This window comes from Mesocricetus auratus, unplaced genomic scaffold, assembly GCF_017639785.1.
Source record: "Mesocricetus auratus isolate SY011 unplaced genomic scaffold, BCM_Maur_2.0 Super-Scaffold_100007, whole genome shotgun sequence".
NCBI classification, from domain to species: Eukaryota; Metazoa; Chordata; class Mammalia; order Rodentia; family Cricetidae; genus Mesocricetus; species Mesocricetus auratus.
Genome location: NW_024429191.1, coordinates 79668217 through 79688796, shown reverse-complemented (window position 1 = coordinate 79688796; position 20580 = coordinate 79668217). Strand labels below are relative to the sequence as shown.

Sequence of the window (20580 nt, the reverse complement as noted above, 5' to 3'; positions counted from 1 at the left end):
AAGCTTTATAAACCAAAGCACCTGTCATGAACTACATCATCAAGGGGTGAGAAATTCCTGCCCCGGGGCTGTGGACACAGGGCCGAAGATGCCCATCTCAAACACCAAAAGAGCTGAGCTGGACGTCAGCAAACTCCCCTTTGTCCTCATCCGCCCTCCACTGTAGAGGCCATCACTATGCAGAGCTTGTTGGCAGACATGAGGTTGAGGGGTATAGAGAAGCACACAGGAGTTCCTTTGGGAATGGGAAAATCCGACAGAATCCTTTAATATAGCCACATGTTTAATACTCACAAATGAATATGTACATGCCAGGAAGAAGAGTGTAACAGAGTATAATACAGAAGGCAAAGGGCAGATGCATAGTTGGGAAAGGGTGCTAATACAGAAAAGGCAAGTTGGTGTTAATTGTTCCGAGGACAGGAGGGCAGGCCAGGGGCACAAGGTATTGGCAGTTCCAGACTGGAGAAGGCTGTTAGCCTAGAGGTGTTGACAAGTCAGGACAAACTTGGAGGTCTCGTGGTCAGGATACCCAGCTAGCAGCACTCTGTCACCCCAATCAGTCCCTTATGAGTGCTCTGGTCACCAAGGCAGTGGAGACTCAAGGGTGGTTCTGCAGGCCCTTTAGACAGAGGGGTGCAGAAGGACAAGGTGAGGCTCGGTCCCATCCTCCCCCTCCCTCATCGGGTCCTTGCAAGTCTTTCAGGCTCTCCTCCACCTGGATCTCCATCCACCCTGTCCTACATCCCATCTTCATCTGCCACCACTGCTCAGCTACACTTGTCCCTAGGTCCAGTTACCAGGGACTGGTCTGTCCGGCCTCTTCAAAGTGCTACTGGGAAGGCGGGCAATGCAGCTGCGGCCTCGGGAAACTGAAGACCTGAAGAAGGGAAGGCAGGGAGACAGGAAGGTGGCAAGGTCACACATATTCTGGACTGTGGTGTATGTGGAGAGGTAGCAGCTGGACGCCAAACCCCAAGGGCAGAAGTTGAACAGCAGTTTTCAAATCCACAGGAGAGAGTGGGACACACCATTAATGAGGGGAGGAGAGGCTTCTGGTGTGAGGGACAGGCAAGGAAGCAGAGGTGAAAGAAATAGTCCAATTGGTGGATTAGCCAACAAACGATGCCAATCTCCCTCATGGCTAGGTGTCTAAGGCCCATATCATCTCCGGGAAAACCTCCTGATAAATAGTAAGCAAAGGCCAGAGAGATTCCAGTCAGAGAACTAAATGCTGGCCCTGCTCACAGGACCACGGCTGCTTTCTCCAAGGAGTCCAGAAAAAACCAGCTGCGGGTCTGTGCTTAGTTGCCGCCCACTGATCTAGTTAGGGCTTTCCTCTCCCCCGACCCCAGCCTCACCTCATAGTATGCCTCTTCTTGCCAGCAGTGGTTGTAGGCAGAGAAGATTTGGGGCCCTTCGTGGTGAACAGGAGCACAGGTGCGCTGTGAGGGTGGCAGGGGCAGATCAGGAGGGAGTCAAAAAGACCACTGAGCAGTCTTCTCTCACCAGCCCTGAGCTTGCAGGGAGGAAACTTGGACCAAATGACCTGAGGCTTCTTTCTGCTAAGAGATGGTCTCTTTCCCTGCCTCTCTCAGCTCGGGCTGACAGCTGACTGACAGCCCTGTTCTGGGAGAACATCCAGATGTCAGTTTCTGCCACATCCTGGGAGCTGGAGTTCAAAGAATTTCACCCTTCCACCTGCCCAGCTCTGAGCTTGTTACCGAGAGATGGCTATGGGGGCATGGAAGGCGTAGGGCTGTGGGTGGGCAGTCTGCTGGCCTCGACCTCAGTTCTGAGCTGGCTGCCATTCCCTTCCCCTATCGTGTGGTTTGAGGGCAAAGGTAACAGCTTCATCTTTTCACTAGAAAATACTGAAGAAAAGTTTTCTTTTCCTAGTGAGTCACTTCTCCCTTTGGTCTTTTTTTTTTTTTTTGGTTTTTCGAGACAGGGTTTCTCTGTATTGTTTTGGAGGCTTTCCTGGAACTAGCTCTTGTAGACCAGGCTGGCCTCGAACTCACAGAGATCCACCTGCCTCTGCCTCCTGAGTGCTGGGATTAAAGGCGTGCACCACCAACGCCCGGCTCCCTTTGGTCTTTTGAGACAGGATCTCTCTGCAGAGCCCTTGCTGTCCTGGAACTCACTTTGTAGACCAGGTTGACCTTGAACTCATAGAGTTCACCTGTCTCTGCCTCTTGAGAGCTGGGATGAAAAGTATACACCACCACGCTCAGCCTTCCTTCCCTATTCCAGATGCTGGAACAGAGAGAAAAACCTGGAGTACAAGTAGATGAGATAGGTATTTATCTGTGAGGTACAAACTCAGAACCATCATGGAAACAAAACAAAGCCTAGGAACAGATGGAGCTGGGCTTAATTCCTGGTTCCCCAATGACCCTTTCTACACTGGCGTCCCATTAGCTACTCATGAGAACAATATGAACCGGCATAGTTGGAGGGACAAGGCATGGGGCCAGGGACTCTGAGATAAGCCATGTTGCCGTATGACAGCATGCTTTGCTTTCCTGGGCCTGGGCGCAAAGCCGACAAGTCACCAAGGGGAGACAGGTGGCAATGTCTCCACTCTAAGAGTCAGCTGCCTTCCACCTTCTGAAAGATATGGGAGATGCCTGGGCACTCACCTAGGCATGGAGGGCTGGTCTTCCTTGCTCATCAGCTCCTGGGGGACTGCCTCACAGCCAGCAAGTTCATGGAAGCTGGGTTTGAAGGGAGAGTCCTCAGAGATGTTGAAGGTGGTGTTGAGGTCGCGAGTGGGGAGGGCAAGAGGAGTGGAGCAGTTCTGTAAGGCAGAAGAGCCCAGGGGTACCCGGCCTTTAATGACTGTGGCCGGGCAGACTCGGGAGGAGTGGGAGGAGGCCCTTTCTCCCTCGGGAGTTCTGGGCTCAGCGGAAGGCTGGGCCTTAGGCAGAGAGGTCCTCCTCAGGCAGGGAAGGAAGGACTGGCGCTGACGCTTAGTCTCCAGATTTGGGGCTGCTGGGCTGCTGGGCTCAGCTGGGTTCAGTTTCCTTTTCTTCTTCTTCTCCTTGGTGGGCTTTTGGAATGCCTTATCTGAGGTGCAGTCAGGTCCAAGTGGGATTCCCAGAGTGTGTGTGAGGCCATTCAGTTGCTTTGCCATGGTCCGGGTCACAGGACCACAGTACCCTGAGGACTCTGGATAGAGAAGGAGCACACTGAGAAGGGACCAGGCACTGGCCAGAGAGGAGAGTACAGAATAAGGAGTAGACACAGGGAGGAGAGCACAGAATAAGGAGTAGACACAGGGAGGAGACTACAGAATAAGGAGTAGACACAGAGAGGAGAGTACAGAATAAGGAGTAGACAGAGAGGAGAGTACAGAATAAGGAGCAGACAGAGAGAGGAGAGTACAGAATAAGGAGTAGACACAGGGAGGAGAGCACAGAATAAGGAGTAGACACAGGGAGGAGACTACAGAATAAGGAGTAGACACAGAGAGGAGAGTACAGAATAAGGAGTAGACAGAGAGGAGAGTACAGAATAAGGAGCAGACAGAGAGAGGAGAGTACAGAATAAGGAGTAGACAGAGAGGAGAGTACAGAATAAGGAGCAGACAGAGAGAGGAGAGTACAGAATAAGGAGTAGACACAGGGAGGAGACTACAGAATAAGGAGCAGACAGAGAGAGGAGAGTACAGAATAAGGAGTAGACAGAGAGGAGAGTACAGAATAAGGAGTAGACAGAGAGGAGAGTACAGAATAAGGAGTAGACAGAGAGGAGAGTACAGAATAAGGAGTAGACACAGGGAGGAGCCCGAAGTCCTCAGTTCTCCCACCAACCATACTCCAGCATCTGAGGCCCTAGTCCACACGTTGGCCATAGGTGGGCCTTAGAGATTGCAACAGTAGGGGAGACAGAGTAAAAGTTACACTCACTAGACTCCAAATATGGCTCCTGAGCTAGCGGGTCCCCCCTCGCCCGACCAGCAGTCCCGGGGCTCTGAGTCTCAAGTTCAGGGTTTTCCTCATGCACCAGCTGCTGCAGGGTCTCAAGTTCTGAGGTCATGTCAGGGGTCAAGAGGTTGGCTGCCTGCAGCAGGGAGTATTGTCGCTGGGCCAGGCACAGCACCCGGAGGGCCAACCTGGAACAGAGGACAGAGAATTTGCGTGTAGCTTCTTTAGACCCAGGCTGACCATTGTACACTGCCCCATCACTCTTGCCTTGCTCCAGACTAGCCTACTTGCTTTACCCCCCTCCTGGCATGGACCCTGCTTTGGCATACCCTTACCAAAGGCCAACACCACAACAGGTAATGGAGGGCGGTGTCACCCACTATACAATCTCTATTCAAAGGCAGTGACCTGGGAAATAAGGAAAGGGTGCTAAGTGACCTTGCACTTGGAGGTTTGAGTTCCTCCTCAGCCCTACCACTTAATGGTGCTATGGTCTTTTTGGTCTCATGTAGCCCAGAGTGGCCTTGAACACACTATGTAGCTGGGGACATCCTCGAACTCTTGATCTTCCCTCCAGTCCCCACCTACCAAGTGCTAGGATTACAGATGTGTGCCACCACTCCTTGCTTAGTGTTGTCATCTTTACCCTCGGGGTAAGACAATATAGTTAAGAACCCATATCCAATCAGTCTTGTTCAAGTCACAGCTCAACACGTCCCAGCTGCAGGATCTTCATTTCACTTGTTAACCTCAGTCTCAACAACTTTAAAATGGGGTGGTAACAAGGACCACTACATCACAGGGCTGCTGGGAACATTAACTGAGGTATTTATTGGTTCTTCAAGGCAAGGTTTCTCTGGAACCTGCTCTATAGAATAGGCTGGCCTAGAACTCAGAGATTCACCTACTCTGCCTCCAAAGGACTGGGATTAGAGGGGTGCACCACCACATCTGGCTTTGTTCCATTGGTGCGAGACAGGATCTCTCTGCATAACTCTAATTGGTTAGGAACTCAAGAGTTCTGGCTGTCTGGCCTCCTTAGTTCTAGGACTAAAGGCGTGAGCCACCACACCTGGTCTAAGTGACTTATTTTTACACACATGCAGAATAGTTAAAGAATGCCTATTATTTCTGTAAAATGGTATCTTCCTTGTTGTAATAAGGGGAGATTAAATAAAAGGTTATGTTGATTGTGGCTTTGAGAAGACCCTTGAAATGCATTTGGCTATGTGTTTTCTAACTAATGGTAAGGATCCTGAAAAAGTGTGTGAAAATCAACACATGTTCGCACGCACCAGGGGACTATTTAAAGGAAATTCTGAGGGTAATGTGATTATTGATATTGTAAATTTAGATTCTCATAAAGCAAAATTTCTTCCTCTAAGGCACACCTGTGATAAAGAATAAACACAATTACCTTGGTAAGGATTAGTCACGGCAAAGGATCTATCCTCAGGTGACCACCTGTCTGGACTGTCTGAAGCCCTTCACTGGCAGCAGAGTGTGCTCAGGACACACAAACTCATTTGGCAAAGTAGCCTCAAGCCCTTACTTTGTGAAAGCAGGTAGGACATTAATTACCAAGGACACAGTGGAAATTCTATATCTTTTTGAGCTATTATGAAGAAGATCTGAACTTTGGTTTGGTTTGGTTTTCAAGACAGGGTTTCTCTGTGTAGCCCTGGGTGTCCTGGATCTCTCTCTTTTGTTAAAGATATATTTACTTATTAAGATATATATTATTATTATACTGAATAGTATACAGTATTCTCTCAGCACACATGCCTGCATGCCAGAAGAGGGCATCAGATCTCATCACAGAAGGTTGTGAGCCACCATGTGGCTGCTGGGAATTGAACTCAGGACCTCTGGAAGAATAGCCAGTGCTCTTAACCTCTGTCTCCAGCCCTATCTGAACTCTTAAGAGTGGGCAAAGGGAGAAATCATGGGCCTGGATGTCAGAGGCCTTGGGTTGGTCTGTCCTTGCTCTGTGCCCTGGACAAAGGCTACCGCTCCACAGTTGGCACATGGACAGTTGAGCTTTCTACTTAGGTTTCCAGCACTTATAAGACTGAAGAAGTGTTACATCTGTCCTGTGTATTACACCTCAGCATAAGATTTCATAAGACAGGCTTTTATACCTGGGGTGGTGGCACCTGCCTTTAATCCCAGCATGGAGGTTGAAGCAGGTGATCTTTGTGAGTTGAAATCAGCTTAGTCTATATAGTGAGTTCTAGGACAGCCAGGGTTATGTAAAAAGACCCTTCCTCAAAACACCAACCAACCAACCAACCACCAAACACATAAAAAAAAAAAAAAAAAGAAAGATTTTACAACAAAGAAAAAACAAAAACAAAAACAAAACCAGTCTTGGAACTGAACTGGGAAGAACTCTGAAATCTGTTCCATGTCCTGATGGCCCAAGACTCCGAGCTTTAATCAACACACAGGGAAATTACTATTTATCTGGCTGTCAGAGCTTTTCCAAATGCAAAGTACACCACGATGCTGTGCAGAAACTGATACTTGGGGTCCTGTGTCATATTTTATTAGTATTTCATCTCAAAGAACCTAGAGAGCATAAAAATTATGATTTTCAAAAATCAGCCTTGATAAAACTTGTCAGAGGTCACAAAACCACAGGCAGAGCAAAAATGACGACCAAGTGGCTTCTCTTTATAACGGGGGACACCAAGCAGAAAGACACTGAGTCAGTCATCCATGGGAGCCAATGGGACACTCCACCCGCATACCCCTGCCTCCTCAGGGCCCAGGGAGTTGGCAACAGGAGACAGATAATGAGCCTTTGATTATTCAGGCCGCAGCATTTTTGCTGAGTCGGGCACAGACACTCCCCAACAAGAAATAAAATTAAGCAGGCCCTTCTGTCCGGAAGCTTTAAATACACTGCCTAGTGTGAACCGTGCAGGGGAGGGGAGAGTGGGGCTGACAGTGGCAAGGCTAAGTGGCAGGGATTTGTGTACTGGGAGCCATGAGAAAACTAGAGAAAAACCCCTCTATGTGGCCAAGAAGAAATGATCCAGATATTTTTCTTTTTGGCTTGGGGTGGGGGATCTTACCTACTTCTGAAAAAAAAAATAGTAACAATCTGTTGTCAAGGATGCATAGGAAAACCTGACTCCTGAAGGTTACCTTCCTCTTCTGCCTGGGGCCAGCTCCTCTTGGCTGTACAGGGAAGGCAGAACTGCCCAGACTGGAAAGCTATCTGCCAGCACCCAGCAGCCTTCCCTATCCTACCTCAGCTCTTGCTATTTATCCGTGTGTGTGAATGTGGTTTGCTTTTCTTGCCTGTTAGGCTGCCACCACTGTGGCAGAATAAAGAGAGATGAAGAAGATACAATCCATGACCACCACAAGGGCTTGAAAATGGCCATGTTACCCATGAAAAGGGACTTGAAGTTGGGCATGGTGGCTTATGCCTTTAATCTCAGAACTAGGTAGGCAGAGGCAGGTGGATCTCTGAGTTTGAGGCCAGCCTGGTCTACAGAGTGAGTTCCAGGACAGCCAGGGCTACACAGAGAAGCCCTATCTCAAAAAACCAAAATAAGAAAGGAAAAGCGACTTAAACTGTCACCCAGGAACCTGAACTTTCCTAACATTCTGAACATCAGCTCCCACCCCAGGATGTCAACCTGTTTCTCCCAACCTTGAACCTGAGTGGAGACAAGACACCTACTGCTTAAAATGGTCCCTGTCCTGTTTCTGTGGCGAGTGTTGGCTTGTGACTAGCTTCGGCTGCAAAGTCAGACTAGGGGACTCTGGCAAGCTCGGCTCTGGCATCATCTGGATTGGAAATGAAGAAGGAGGAGGCATTAGTAGTATAGCAATGACAATCTCCTAAAATCCTTCCCCTGGGCTACTGATATGGCTCAGCCAACAAGGGGGCTTGCCACTAACTAAGCCTGAAAACCTGGGTTCAATCCCTGGGACCCAAATGATAAAAGAAGAGAACCAAATGTCACAAATTGTCTTCTGACTTATACATATGCACTATTGCATGGATACACACACACACACACACACACACACACACACACACACACACACTAAATAAATTTTCAAAAATAAATTATTAAGAGTCCTTCTCTCCCTTCTCCTAGCCACTTTCAAACACATAAGCACCTGGTAGATTCCAGACATGCAGGTGGAGAAAGGAGATTTGCATTTATGCTATTCCACCAGCCCAAGTCTTCTCAAGGCCCAGGCTTCATGCCCACAAGTCCTACCTGCTTGTCCTGTAGGGACTGCTCCTGATGGGAAACATTTTCTTCCACAACCATCTGTCCCTGAGCCTCTGTCTCCAGGCTCTCCTCTTGAAGGGTTCCACGCTTAGCATGCAGTTCTGGAGTGCAGGACTGGCTCGAGTGCCCAGGCTGTAATGGGGAGCTTGGAAGGCTAAGGAAGAAGTGAATTTTGAGAGGCTTAAGATGGGGAGCAAGCAGCGGGAGGCCGAATGTGTTGGTATCTGGTGGCAGAGCCTATCTGCAACACTTGAGTGACAAATGGGTAACCATTGGGAGTGGGAGGTGTCAGAGATTGTGTGGTTTAAGGGACAATGACACCCGATTCCTGTTGACCTTCTCCTGATGAGGAGCCATTGTTTGCTTATATGGTGGGTTAGCGCTTCATCTAGGTAACTATTAGTTGATGAGGAGCCATTGTCTCGTATATGGCGGGTTAGCGCTTCATCTAGGTAACTATTAGTTGCTAGCTGTGGGGTGGGCCCCAGTGAGGAACTCCTGTTTTAGGTGCTGGTGCTAGGGTTAGGGTTAGATTTCTAGATCATCAAGCAGCAAAAAAAAAAAAAAAAAAAAAAAAAGAAAAAAGAAAGGAAGGAAGGAAGAAATAAGAATGGGGCTCATTCCTTCTGCAGGGTGATGCAGGAAAGGGCAGTCAAGCTTACTGTTGTGGTACACTCGACTTGGGGGACTGTGTGGAGTGCTGTTGCAGGGCCTGGACTCCTGTCTCATACATCTGGAGCTTCTCCCTCAGGGTAGCCACCTGAAACAAACAGTCCAGGCCTCAGAGCCCCAGGTAACCACAAAAGCCAGGGTGGGCACAGAACCCTGGCAGGACCCCAGGCTTCTGTGCCTTGCTCCTAGATAGCTCCTCACCTCAGCCTGGAGCTGCTGGCAGATGGTGGCATACTGGCTGATGTGATGGTCCAGGCTGATCACGTTGCTCTTCAGCTGAGTTGGGGGCACACAGAAGAGATCATTTATTCAAACAAATGACAAGGATCTCCATGACCTTGAGCTGTGTGGGAAGCCTCACTCATGTTAAACTCACTCACCCAAGTCAGGTAATGGAGCAGAGGTCTCCTGTAATATTATAGTGCCTGGGACCACAGTAAAGGACAGAGGATTGTATGTGGCCTAAACCCTGACTCTGAGCTAACACCCAAGCCAGGCAGTGGCCTGCTCTGTAGCAGCTCCAGGTAAGCAGGGTTCACTGAGGAGACAGGCAGGGGAGACCAGAATTCCTCGGCTTTTGTCGAGAGTCAGTGTATACGGGTACTGATGACACTTCACTGAAAATAGGGTTTGTTCCCTGTAGCAAGTCTGGACACCCTGCCTCAGTGTAGCTGAGGTCTTCCTCAGGACAGACTATTACTGCTTCTATCACAAAAACCATTCATGAGTACAGGGAACTGTCCTGTGCCTGGGAACAACGAATAGGAATCTCAGGAGGCTCTCTAGGGCATGTCCCCACCTCCTCTCGGGTGGGGGTTCCCTCCACATGCAGGATACCCCTGTGGCACACACCGTGAGTCTGATCTCCTTGGCACGGTCGGCATATTTGAGGGTGTTGTAAGTATCCTCGTAGGTCAGGCTGGAAGGGCTGATGGCAGCAATCATCACAGTGCGGCAGTTGCCCCCAATGGAGTCCTTGAGCAGGCGGGTCAGTTTGCTGTCGCGGTAGGGCACATGAGACTTGCGGCCCTGGGGAAGTAAGTGGGTAACTGGGTTAGACTGCCCTGTGCTGGAGGAGGGACCACTGGCTCAGGTGCTCATTTGCTGGGCCCACTCTGCATTACCTTTGCATCAGCCAGGGCATTGAGGACATTGATGAGTGCTAACAGAGAGCGGTTGATGTTGGCACCCTCCCGTAGCCGCTCTCCTTTGGCATGGGTGCTAGATGCCCGCTCTGAGCCAGCCAGGTCAATCAGGCTCATCTTAGCTACTTGAAGGGCCTGGGTCAGCCCTGGAACCCGGTCCTGCTGCTTTACAAAGATCTGGGGGCAGAGGGTAGAAGTGAGGGGTGTAGACATCAGGACACCCAGTTTAAGGCTGAGCACATGACTCTGCTTACCTGGAAGATGGCATGAGAGCGGGAAGATGTGGCGTTGGCATCCGTGGGGTGCTGTGTGCGGCTGCAGTTGCCTCTGGTCAGCATCTCTAGTAGCTGTGTGGCTGAGGCTGGCTACAGAGGAGATACCCAGAGAGAGGGCTATGGTCTTACCACCAGAGCTTTTCTCCTGGCAGGGAAGGCTGCTCTTCAGAACCTGTCACCCTCTCTTGCTACCGCCGCCACCACCACCACAGCATTCCGGAGATTCCAAAACTGCTATTTTAGGGAGCCCCAGAGGACCAATGGAGTGGCTGCCACAGTTGAGCCCAGCGCATACCTGGTGGAAAGAAAGCCCCGGCACCACCACTCCCTTCTCAGGGTCCTCACGGATGGTGAGGGGTCCTTTGGGCTCCAGGAGATCATGAATCTGCTCATTATACACCTTATGAAAAAGGACAAGAGGAAGAGATCTGAAGAAGAGCATCCTCTGTGGACTCAGAGGAGACAGACTTAGAACTGGTGTTGAGACACCAGCCCTGAGAGTAGCACTTTGCAGTTTATGTCAGATGACAAACACAGGGAGGATAGGTTTTCTTTCTACATGGCCTCTGACTGGGCTATATCTGTGTTCCCTGGAACCTCTTGCCCAGACCCCACTCCACCCCCGCTTCAGGTGTTCTCAGAATGAAGTATGATGTGGGTCAGAGAGGTAGCAGTCCTACCTCCAGGTAACTGATGAGCACCTCGAATTTCTTTTCTTCCTGGAGGGCTTCAAGGCGCCTATATAGTTCCATGGTGGTCAGGTACATGATGCCAGGGTCTCCTTCCCTTCCCAACATGGTGTGTGTCTTCCCAGCTCCAGTAGCTCCATAGGCAAACACTATAAAGAACAAAATGGGGAAGAAGGTGGCAGCTGAGCCAAATCTACCTCTCCGAGGGCTGTCTCAGCTCATTTCCAACCTTCCCAAGTCTCTTTCCCCTGCTGTCTATGACCATAGGCCCAAGGCCTCTACCACAGGTATTCCCTCAGTGCTCAAGTTCAACCTGTGTTCTCCCAGCCTAGGATTCCAGGGAAATGGGATCTGCATTGAAGTTGAGGACTATCCCTTCTCCAAGCTAGGGATGTCTTCTGATGGAGGCCCACAGTTCTTTCTCTTGCCATCACTTACCTGGGTTAATAGTGTACGTGTATACACACACACACACACCCATGGAGTGTTATAAGCACCAAGAGTTCAAAACCATGTGTAACTGGCGATTACTATAGATACTATAGACTAGGACCCAGTGAAATGCATTGCATAGTCAAGTGAATGAATGGAACCCCAAGCAGAGATGAGAAGATCCATGGAACCCTTCTCTCAGAAAGGAACAGATAGGCAAGCCCACTACCCAGCAGGTAGTTCTCACCTGAGCAGTTGTAGCCCTGGAGGAAGCTGTCAAGGATGCTGTGTGTAGTGTGCTGGAACACATCCTGTTGAGTGGCTGCCTCACCAAAGACCCGGTCAAAGACAAATGTTAGGTCTTTGCCCTTCTTCTTGGGGCCATTGTGGGAGCCACTCCATTTTAGGCCAGAAAATCCTCCATCACACTCTTCAGGGTCAAACACCAGCATCCGCTCATCTACCACTTGAATCACAGGCCGGCGCTGACTCTCTAGCTCCCTAGGGGTGGGAGGCCTCACCCGCACGACCACCCGAACCACGCTGTCCTCCACAGCCATCACCATGGCAACACCTGTGCAGAGACATGACTGAGATAAGGACCACACCAACTCAACAGAGTGTTTCAGGATTGAAGGGCCTTTCCCACCTTCCTAGTGACTAACCTTTGCCACTTTGTGCCCCAAGAGAGCAAGATAGTATCAGTAACAGTATCAATTATTATTATTATTAGTATTATTAGTTTTAGTTTCTGGAGACAGATTTCTCTGTTTAGCTTTGGCTATCCTGTAACTCACTCTGTAGTCCAGGCTGGCCTCAAACTCACAGATATCCACCTGCCTCTGCCTCCTGAGTGCTGGGATCAAAGGTGTGCATCACCACCATCCAGCTTAACTCCAATACTTCTATGTTTTTTGGACATGCCAAGCAAATACTTAAGTATTTGAGGACACCCCTCCCCCTTCTCCATACTTTCTTTTTTCTTTCTTTCTTTCTTTTTTTGGTTTTTCGAGACAGGGTTTCTTTGTATTGTTTTAGGGGCTGTCCTAGAACTAGCTCTTATAGACCAGGCTGGCCTCGAACTCACAGAGATCCACCTGCCTCTGCCTCCCAAGTGCTGACTTTTCGCCATACTTAAACCTACTACTTTTCCCCCTAATTTTAAAATACGTACGTACGTACGTATGTATGTATGTATGGTGTGTGTGTGTGTGTCTGTGTGTGTAGGCATGTGTGTAGAGGTCAAAGAACACCTTGCTTTCATCGTACAGCAAGCACCTTTACTGGCTAAACCATTTCTCCAGTCCATTCTACTATTTTAAGTAGTTGTTGTTAGAAAGATATAGAGCTTTAGCACCTTCTGATAATATTTTTGTGTCTTCTCTCCCTGGGGTACATTATTGCTGTTACTGATATCAAAGCAACTATGTATTCCTAGGGGAAAACCTTCCTTAAATGTAGTAAACTTGCAACATTTTTGCTTGTTTGTGTTAAGACAGGGTCCCATGTAGCTCAGGCTAGCTTTGAACTTGCTAGGTAGCGGAGGATGAGCTGAACTACAGATCTCTTGCCTCCATCTCCCAAGTGCTAGGATTTACAGTTGTGTGCACTATACATAGTAAGAACAGACAATTATAGTCAGCAATTTTCAGGTGCTTTATCCCCCCTTATGCAATGATCTTTATTATATTTTTTTGAGAGAGGGTCTCATGTAGCCCATGCTGGCTTTTTAATGATGTAGCTGAGGTTAGCCTTAACTCTTGGTCTTCCGGCCTCTACTTCCCAAGTGCTGGGATTGATTACAGGAATGCACCACCATTCCTGGCTTACTGGCTTACCTTTATTTTCAAATGGTTGAATGAATATGTCGATGCTTTCCTTTTATGGCTCTTATACCACCCATGCTGACCCTGAACACAGTATGATCCTGAACCCTGATCCTTCTGCCTCTACTTCTCGAATGCTAGAATTACAGGTGCATACCACCATGCTCAGGTTTTTTTTTTTTTAATGACTTCTATGTCATCTTTAAGAAGCCTTTTTGTTTTTACTGGGCTGCAGAGGAAGAGGCAGAGGCAGAACTCTGAGTTAAAGCCCAGACTGGTCTACACATTGAGTTCCAGAGCAGCCCTCTTCTTCAAAGCAAATCACTCCTGTCCAATACCTTCCTTTCTTACATTTTCTTCTTTATGGAGCTAAAATTGTTGTGAATAGTGAAGGAGTTTTATAAATGCCTTTTTCTTTTTTCCTAACTGGAAGCAATTATCTCAAGATCGTTTATTGAAGACAATTTCTTTCCCACCTATTTCAAACACAGCTGATTTTTAGAGACCTGCACTTATTTGTGAGTTCTTCCCCACTTTTCTGGCATGCCACTAGGGCAGCTCCTTTGTGATGGGCCACCTCTTGCACTTTTTCTTGGTTATTCTTGGACATCTTTCCTTGCATAAGATTTTAGAATTATCTTGTGAAGCTCCATGAAGAAAACCCTGCTAAGATTTTAATTTGGATTATTTTTAATTTATAGGTTAATATGAGAAGACTTGGTATCTTGACGATACGGAAGCTTCCCACCTAGGAACTGCTGTCTCTTTCCATGCATACACAACTTTATAATCTTCAGTAAAATTTCATAATTTTCCTCTCGTGAGTATCGTACATTCTTGTTTCAGTTTATTACTAGTTATTACACAGTCTTTGTTATATCGTGAATACACACCTTTTAAAATTGCATTTTCAAAACCATATTTTGCCAGAGTATAGGAAAGCTTTGGATATCTGGACGCATGCTGTGCATCTGCCCAGAATACCAAATGTTCGTATTAGTTCTAATAGACTGCTATTGATTCTCTTAGGCCTTTCAATTAAACGATAATATAGTTTGCAAATAATGACAGTTGCTTTCTATTTTCAGCTCTTCTTTATTTGGTTGCCTACCCTCCACTGCCCATTAGGGATACAGGAGTGGGTACTGGTGAGATGATTTCACTGTGTCCCTCCCTGAATCTGTTGGTGCAGAGGGGTAATACAAGAGATTTCCCAGTGTTGATGTGGTAATAATTCTAGAGGTTTCCAGCCTGTAGTCATTTGGTGTTCCTTCATACCTCTGTGCCTGTCTCTTCATTTCTCCTTGGAGCAGACTACCAAAGGCAGGGTTGGAGTTTTTGAAATGTAGGCAGGAGTCAGTTTAGCCCAGCTCTAGGGACATATTAACATGAAGAAGTAATGGTGCTGTTCCTGAAGGGTATGAACAGATGAATACTTCCCCAATAAAGGTTATATCTGCTGATCAGTCATAATGAAGGCCATTCAGCAAAGTGGGGCTTCTGCTGAGTATTCTGGCCAACAGTTCAGGGTTTTCTTGGGAAATGAGATAGAACTGGGCTGATTCGAAACTCCTGTCCCTTCACCCCTAAACTTAACTTCTTCCCAGCACCAAACAAGGCAAAGATATCACCCAACAATAATCCTTTTATGTGTATATAATTCAGTTTTCGTCCCAGCAATCGATTGTCATAATAAACATATTAGCAAACTGCTCACTCTATCAAGGTCTGTTCAAAGCACCATACACATATCATCTCCTTCTATCTCTAGTGCAATCCCACAAGATGGATAGTATTATTACACTCATTTTTCAGTGAAGAATTGAGACAGAGAGGGTTAAGCAACTTGCCCAAGGTTCCAATACTAGTGAGTGATGGAGCCCCAGTTCCAACCCAGGCAGTCTGACCGCAGAGCCTGCTATCCTGTCTGATAATGATATTATATATTATGTTCTGATGATCACATGGTTTTAATAGCCCCTTATGTTTGTATAATAATTACAATCCCTTTTATGGGACTAGATTATGTGCTCTGAAAGCACTTGCAGATGTATAGACTACACCTAATTTTCAACACCAGAGTTCTTTTTCTTGTTTTTGCATTCACAACCCCTTGGAGACCTGCTTCTCTGTGGGAAAAGTAAAGGCAGAGCATGCCTAGGTCTACACTGGCTGCCTCCTTGGCAGTTCCAGAGGCCCACGGGGAGGGTTCTGGCTGAGGAGGAGCCGCAGAGCAGCCTAACATTCTAAGCAGGAAATTAAAAAGGGCACTGGCAAAGAGTGGGTATAACCTTTACAGCTCTTTCCTCCCGCCTCCCGAGGGCCAGAGGGGCCAGTCTGTTTGCCTAATGAGATGTTTTCTTTCTTCCCAAGACAGTGCTAGGAGCACCAGGTGCAGAAGGTAGGGTAACACTTGCCATGGGTGCCCCAAGTCACCGGGTCCTGGTCTGTGTTCTGCATCTGACTAGTGGGGTGGTCTTTCCAAGAGCCACACCACCATCAATGTCACATCAGCTTCCCGATTTGAGCGTCAGTGAGAACAGCTACCAATCTACTCTCACCCCAGGGGGATGGGGAGATTAATGAGAGAACGTTTGTCAAGTTTGCTTTGATCCTCGCTTGGAAAGAGCATTTCAGCTCAAAGGACAAGGGAGATGATTCTTTAATAAGATCTTCAGGGTTCTCAGGCAGGCACGCTCAAGTCCTATTTCTAACCCTGGGCAGCTCATTAAAACCCAGAGGCTAGCGTGCTGCTGAGCTGGGGCTGGGAAACCAAGATTCTGATGTTTTAGGATGGCTTCTTTTGCCCACCCTTGTAGGGATCAGATCAACCTCTGAAGTCTCTGAAGGAGAAATTGTGAAGACTTAAGGAGATCCCCCTGAAGACAATGGGGTGTAGGAGGGGAATGAAGGAGTACATCCCTCTAACACTGCTGTTACAGAAGCAGCTACCGCCCTTCACTGATTTGTATCATTCCTCGTACACTGTGTCTTGTCTCACCCACGAACCCCAGGCATTTGGGGACCTGTCTCACATGCAGTAGGCGCTGAATAATACTTGTCCTATGAATGAATAAGGGATAGAGGAAAACAGAGTCTGAACCCAAAAGCCTTAATAAGTATTACAGTTAACATTTACGGAGTGCTTCACTGAGTGTGTCTGCTTGCTAAGCACTCTATGCTAAATGCTTTACAAATGGCTGCTTTCCGCTTTCTCAACAATCCCATTCTGTGAATAGGCTTGTTCATGAGACATGGAGGAAGACAATTCATCAAATACATGGTGGGGAGGCCAGAGCCACAGCTCACTCAGAGGCACGACTCCATCCTTACACACTGGTCGGTTTAGTAAGATTTATTTATTTTTGGTCCCACTTCTGGGCTCTGTATGTCCCTCACCTTGGGACACATGGCTTAATTTTTAAATAGAAAATCATAGGCTATACTTTTCCTCTCTAGGTCTGAGTGTTGCAAATGTCCTAGTGCTGAGCTGTTTAATAGTTCTGTCTGTTTCTTTAGTTTCTTCTCCCCCGCCCCCCCCCCAGACAGGTTTCTCTGTATTGCTTTGGAGGTTGTCCTGAAACTCACTCTGTAGACCAGGCTGGCCTCGAACTTACAGGGATCCACCTGCCTCTGCCTCCTGAGTGCTAGGATTAAAGTTATGAGGTACCAATGCCTGGCTCTTTTGTCATTTCATTTTCTACAGTCTGGATATACAGTTCAATTTGGCCTGAAATTAAGATCCCCCTGCCCCACTCAGCCCCCCCAAGTGCTGGGACTATAAGCACATGCCACATGTCTCCTTTCTTATTCCTTCCTATCTTATAAATGGTGATTTGGTTTTCTTGTCTTACAGTTCTGGCTAGGAATCCTATTATGATATTGAACAGCAGCGGCAATCGTGAGCATTCTTCATCTTTCCTCATTTTACAGGGACTGTTCTTATTTCACAGTTCGTTAGTTTAAAGGTATTTGTTTTCATTTCCCGTTTCCCCCCACATATACACACAGACACTGGTTGTGGGCAGTGCTGAGAATTGAACTTAGGACCCTGACATGCTGGCTGCTGACTCCTGTTGTTTTACTTGAAGTTTTAACAACTACACTTCTTTTTTATGTACTTGTACATAAAATCTAGAATCTTAAGATAGAATGAAAATGTTTGTTTTTCTAATTGACTGTAAATATCTGGGAATTCACTGGGGGTTTTTCATTTGTGTGAAGGTAAATTTTAAACTAGTTTAATCTCCTCATTGGCCTTTGATCAATTAAGAATTTCTATAACTTCTATTTGGGGGGAATGGGGTGGGGGTGCTGAGAACTGAGGTGAACTAAACTCAGGCCTTAGTACACCTGAGGCAAGCATTTGCCCCGAAATCACATCCCGACAACGCTAGCTATCTTTTGTAATTGTGATGTTCCATTTAACAGAGGTCAGTTGTATTTTTAAATTCCCAAATGTGAATTTATTTTTTCATTTGTATTTGTTTGTTTGTGTTTGGGGGGTGTTTTGAGTCTCATTATGATTGACCTTAAGCTTGGAGATCTCCTCTTACACATCTCAGGTGCCAGAATTACAGAAGTGTTTTACTATGCCTAGCTTGTGTATTTATAATTTAACTACTTGTGGAGAGAGAATGCAGTTTATATAGTATTATGATAATTACTCACAGTTGCTTTGTCACCAATTAAGAAATGCTTTACAAATGTCTCTAACAATATGCTACTTTTTGTGTTTGTTTTTTGAGACAGGGTTTCTCTGTGTAGCTTTGGAGCCTGTCCTGGGACTCCCTCTGTAGACCAGTCCTGCCTCTGTCTCCCAGGTGCTAGGACTAAGGCGTGCACACCAACACCCCACCAATACACTACTTTTATACTTTCTTTAACGGTACTTGGGCTGGGAATGTAGCTCCTTCAAAGTAGAGTGCTTGTGGTCTTGGGTTTGATTCCTAGACTGTAAAAAGGAAAAATGTACAAATGGACCTAAATTAGAAAAAACAAAAGCAGCCGGGCGTTAGTGGCGCACGCCTTTAATCCCAGCACTCGGGAGGCAGAGGCAGGCGGATCTCTTGAGTTCAAGACCAAGCCTGGTCTACCGAGCGAGTTCAAGGACAGCCCCCAAAACAATACAGAGAAACCCAGTCTCAAAAAACTAAAAAACTAAAAAGAAAGAAAGAAAAAACAAAAACAAAACTGCCGGGGATGGTGGTGCATGCCTTTAATCCCAGCACTCAGGAGGTAGAGGCAGATGGATCTCTGTGAATTCGAGACCAGCCGGGTCTACAAGAGCTAGTTCCAGTACAGCCTCCAAAGCCAAAGAGAAACAAACCCTGTCTCGAAAAACCAAAAACCAAACCAAACCAAAACCAAAAACCAACCACCTAATTGAGAATGAAATGCCTTAAAAACCTCCCTAGGGCCCGACGGTGGTGGCGCACACCTTTAAACACAGCGCAAGGGAGGCAGAGGCAGGCGGATCTCAGTGAGTTCCAGGACAGCCAGGACTGTTACACAGAGAAACTCTTGCTTCGGAAAAACAAAACATTGGTTTCTCAATAAGCAAACTGTAAGTAATACTATTATCTGTCTCATCAAGTTATTGTTAGGCTTGAATAAGTTCCTCCCAACCTGAAGCGACCAACAAATATCAGACATTACTGATAAAATTATATGATACAGCATTTCCCTGTGATGCACAGAACAAATTAAGTTCAATAAACTATTTTAAGTTCTTTGGAACAGACCAGGTTCTACCTTTTAAATGCCACCTCAGTAGCTCAAATGTTCAAAGCTTTTAAAAAAATGGATCTTCCTGGTATAACACAGACCTGGTATTCCTTTCCCGTTTCGTTCACGACAGTATTTACTGAGTGCCTCAACCAATTTGCAGACCCGCCCCCGCCCACCTTGCCCCCACCCCGCCCAGGCGCACACCGCTGTGAAATCCACTCCGACGAGATCAGCGGAGAGGAGTCAGGCTAACCCATTCTCTTCCGCAGCGCGTCCCGGCTCTCCAGTTGTAACAGGTTCAAAAACTCAATTCCACCTCACACTCGAGGAGGGATAGTTGCTACAGAGCCAGGTGCGTCTTTCAAAGGACCGGTGGCCATAAGAGGGCCCATTTGGGTCCCGGGCCGCGGACACAGGGGTCGCGATCTGAGGTACACCTGGTGTAAAGGAAGCGCCCTCCCACTCGTCCCTGTCTTTCCCAAACGCTCCGGCTCAGGGCCCAGCCCGCGGCAGCCGGGCTCGCGCGTCCGAGACCTCTGCACCGAGCCCTCGGGGCCGTCCCCACCGTGGGCCAAAGCCTACCTTTCGTCGGTTCCCGCCGCTGTCGCCTCGGGCCGTCCAGGGGTCCCTACACCACAGACAGGAGTCCTCGGACTCGGAAGGAAGCTTCCCCCGCACCCTCTTCCACAGCACCAACCTTCTTCCGGCGCGGCGCGTTCAAATCAGCCCGTCCGCTCATCCGCGCTTCCCATTGGTCGCCGCTGCGCTCGCTGATTGGCTGTTTCCTAAGTAACAGAGACAGCCCGAGGTGCGCCTGCGCACTCGTTGCCTTGCTCGCTGGAGGTTTCTGGCGGAGACTTGAGCAGCCAGAGTTGCCGCCAAGAAACCAGTCCCTAGCTGTACTACGAGGGGCCCCGCCCCGTCTCCGTCGTCCGTGTGCCGAACTCAGCACCAGTTATTACAGCGACTATCCACACATTCGATAGGATTTTAAATCTCCTTGTGTGGCCTAATGGGGCACGCTCCTCTCGGCAGTGGCGCGTTCCTTTAATGTCACTCAAGACAGGCGGATGTGTGAAGAGTTCGAAGACCGCCTGGACTACATGGCAAGTTCAGACCAGCCAAGACTAGATGATGAAGCCCTCTTCTTGCTCTCTATTTTCAGTAAATTTGGGCTGTCCCCCCTGTGGCGTTGTGTGTAGGTCTGGGGCATGTAAGGAAGGTAAACATTTCCTCCACAACTGTCAACGGGTTAGTAGCCATTATTTAACACCTGGTTGACTGGACCCAAACTTTTTAATTAAAAAATTTTCATTTTCATTTTACATAACCCCAGTTCCCACTCCCTCCCCTCCTCCCACCCCCCCCCCTTCCCTGCCTGCCACACCCAAACTCTTTATCCACCTCACAGGACCCAAAGCGATAAAACAGCACTTAGTTTAGTGAGGACAAAACAAGAAAACTGATTGAAGGTGCAGTTTACAAAGCAGCAAGAGCGGTGGATGCTCTTGCCTTCTCCAACCCCAAAAGGAATCAGTTGTTTATGGATAGCTTCCTGGTTAAGGGTGCCCTCCCCTCTTACAGTGATTTGTCTGTACAGAGGTGTGAGGTATATTGGAA

General features: G+C 47.7%; 1 protein-coding gene across 1 annotated transcript; it reads right to left on the bottom strand.

The window, feature by feature from the left end:
• Window positions 1–236: 236 nt before the first annotated feature.
• Kif18b (kinesin family member 18B) lies at window positions 237–19684 on the bottom strand. The gene is made up of 16 exons (XM_013113250.3): window positions 19543–19684; window positions 11652–11978; window positions 10964–11121; window positions 10579–10683; window positions 10263–10373; window positions 9988–10185; window positions 9716–9892; window positions 9065–9139; window positions 8854–8951; window positions 8177–8345; window positions 7627–7733; window positions 3912–4117; window positions 2643–3171; window positions 1362–1445; window positions 801–880; window positions 237–622 (listed from the first exon to the last, which is right to left on the bottom strand). The coding sequence occupies exons 2-16, from the start codon at window positions 11968–11970 to the stop codon at window positions 537–539; spliced, it is 2502 nt and encodes an 833-aa protein (XP_012968704.1). The 5' UTR covers window positions 11971–11978; window positions 19543–19684; the 3' UTR covers window positions 237–536.
• Between the last annotated feature and the right edge of the window lie 896 nt (window positions 19685–20580).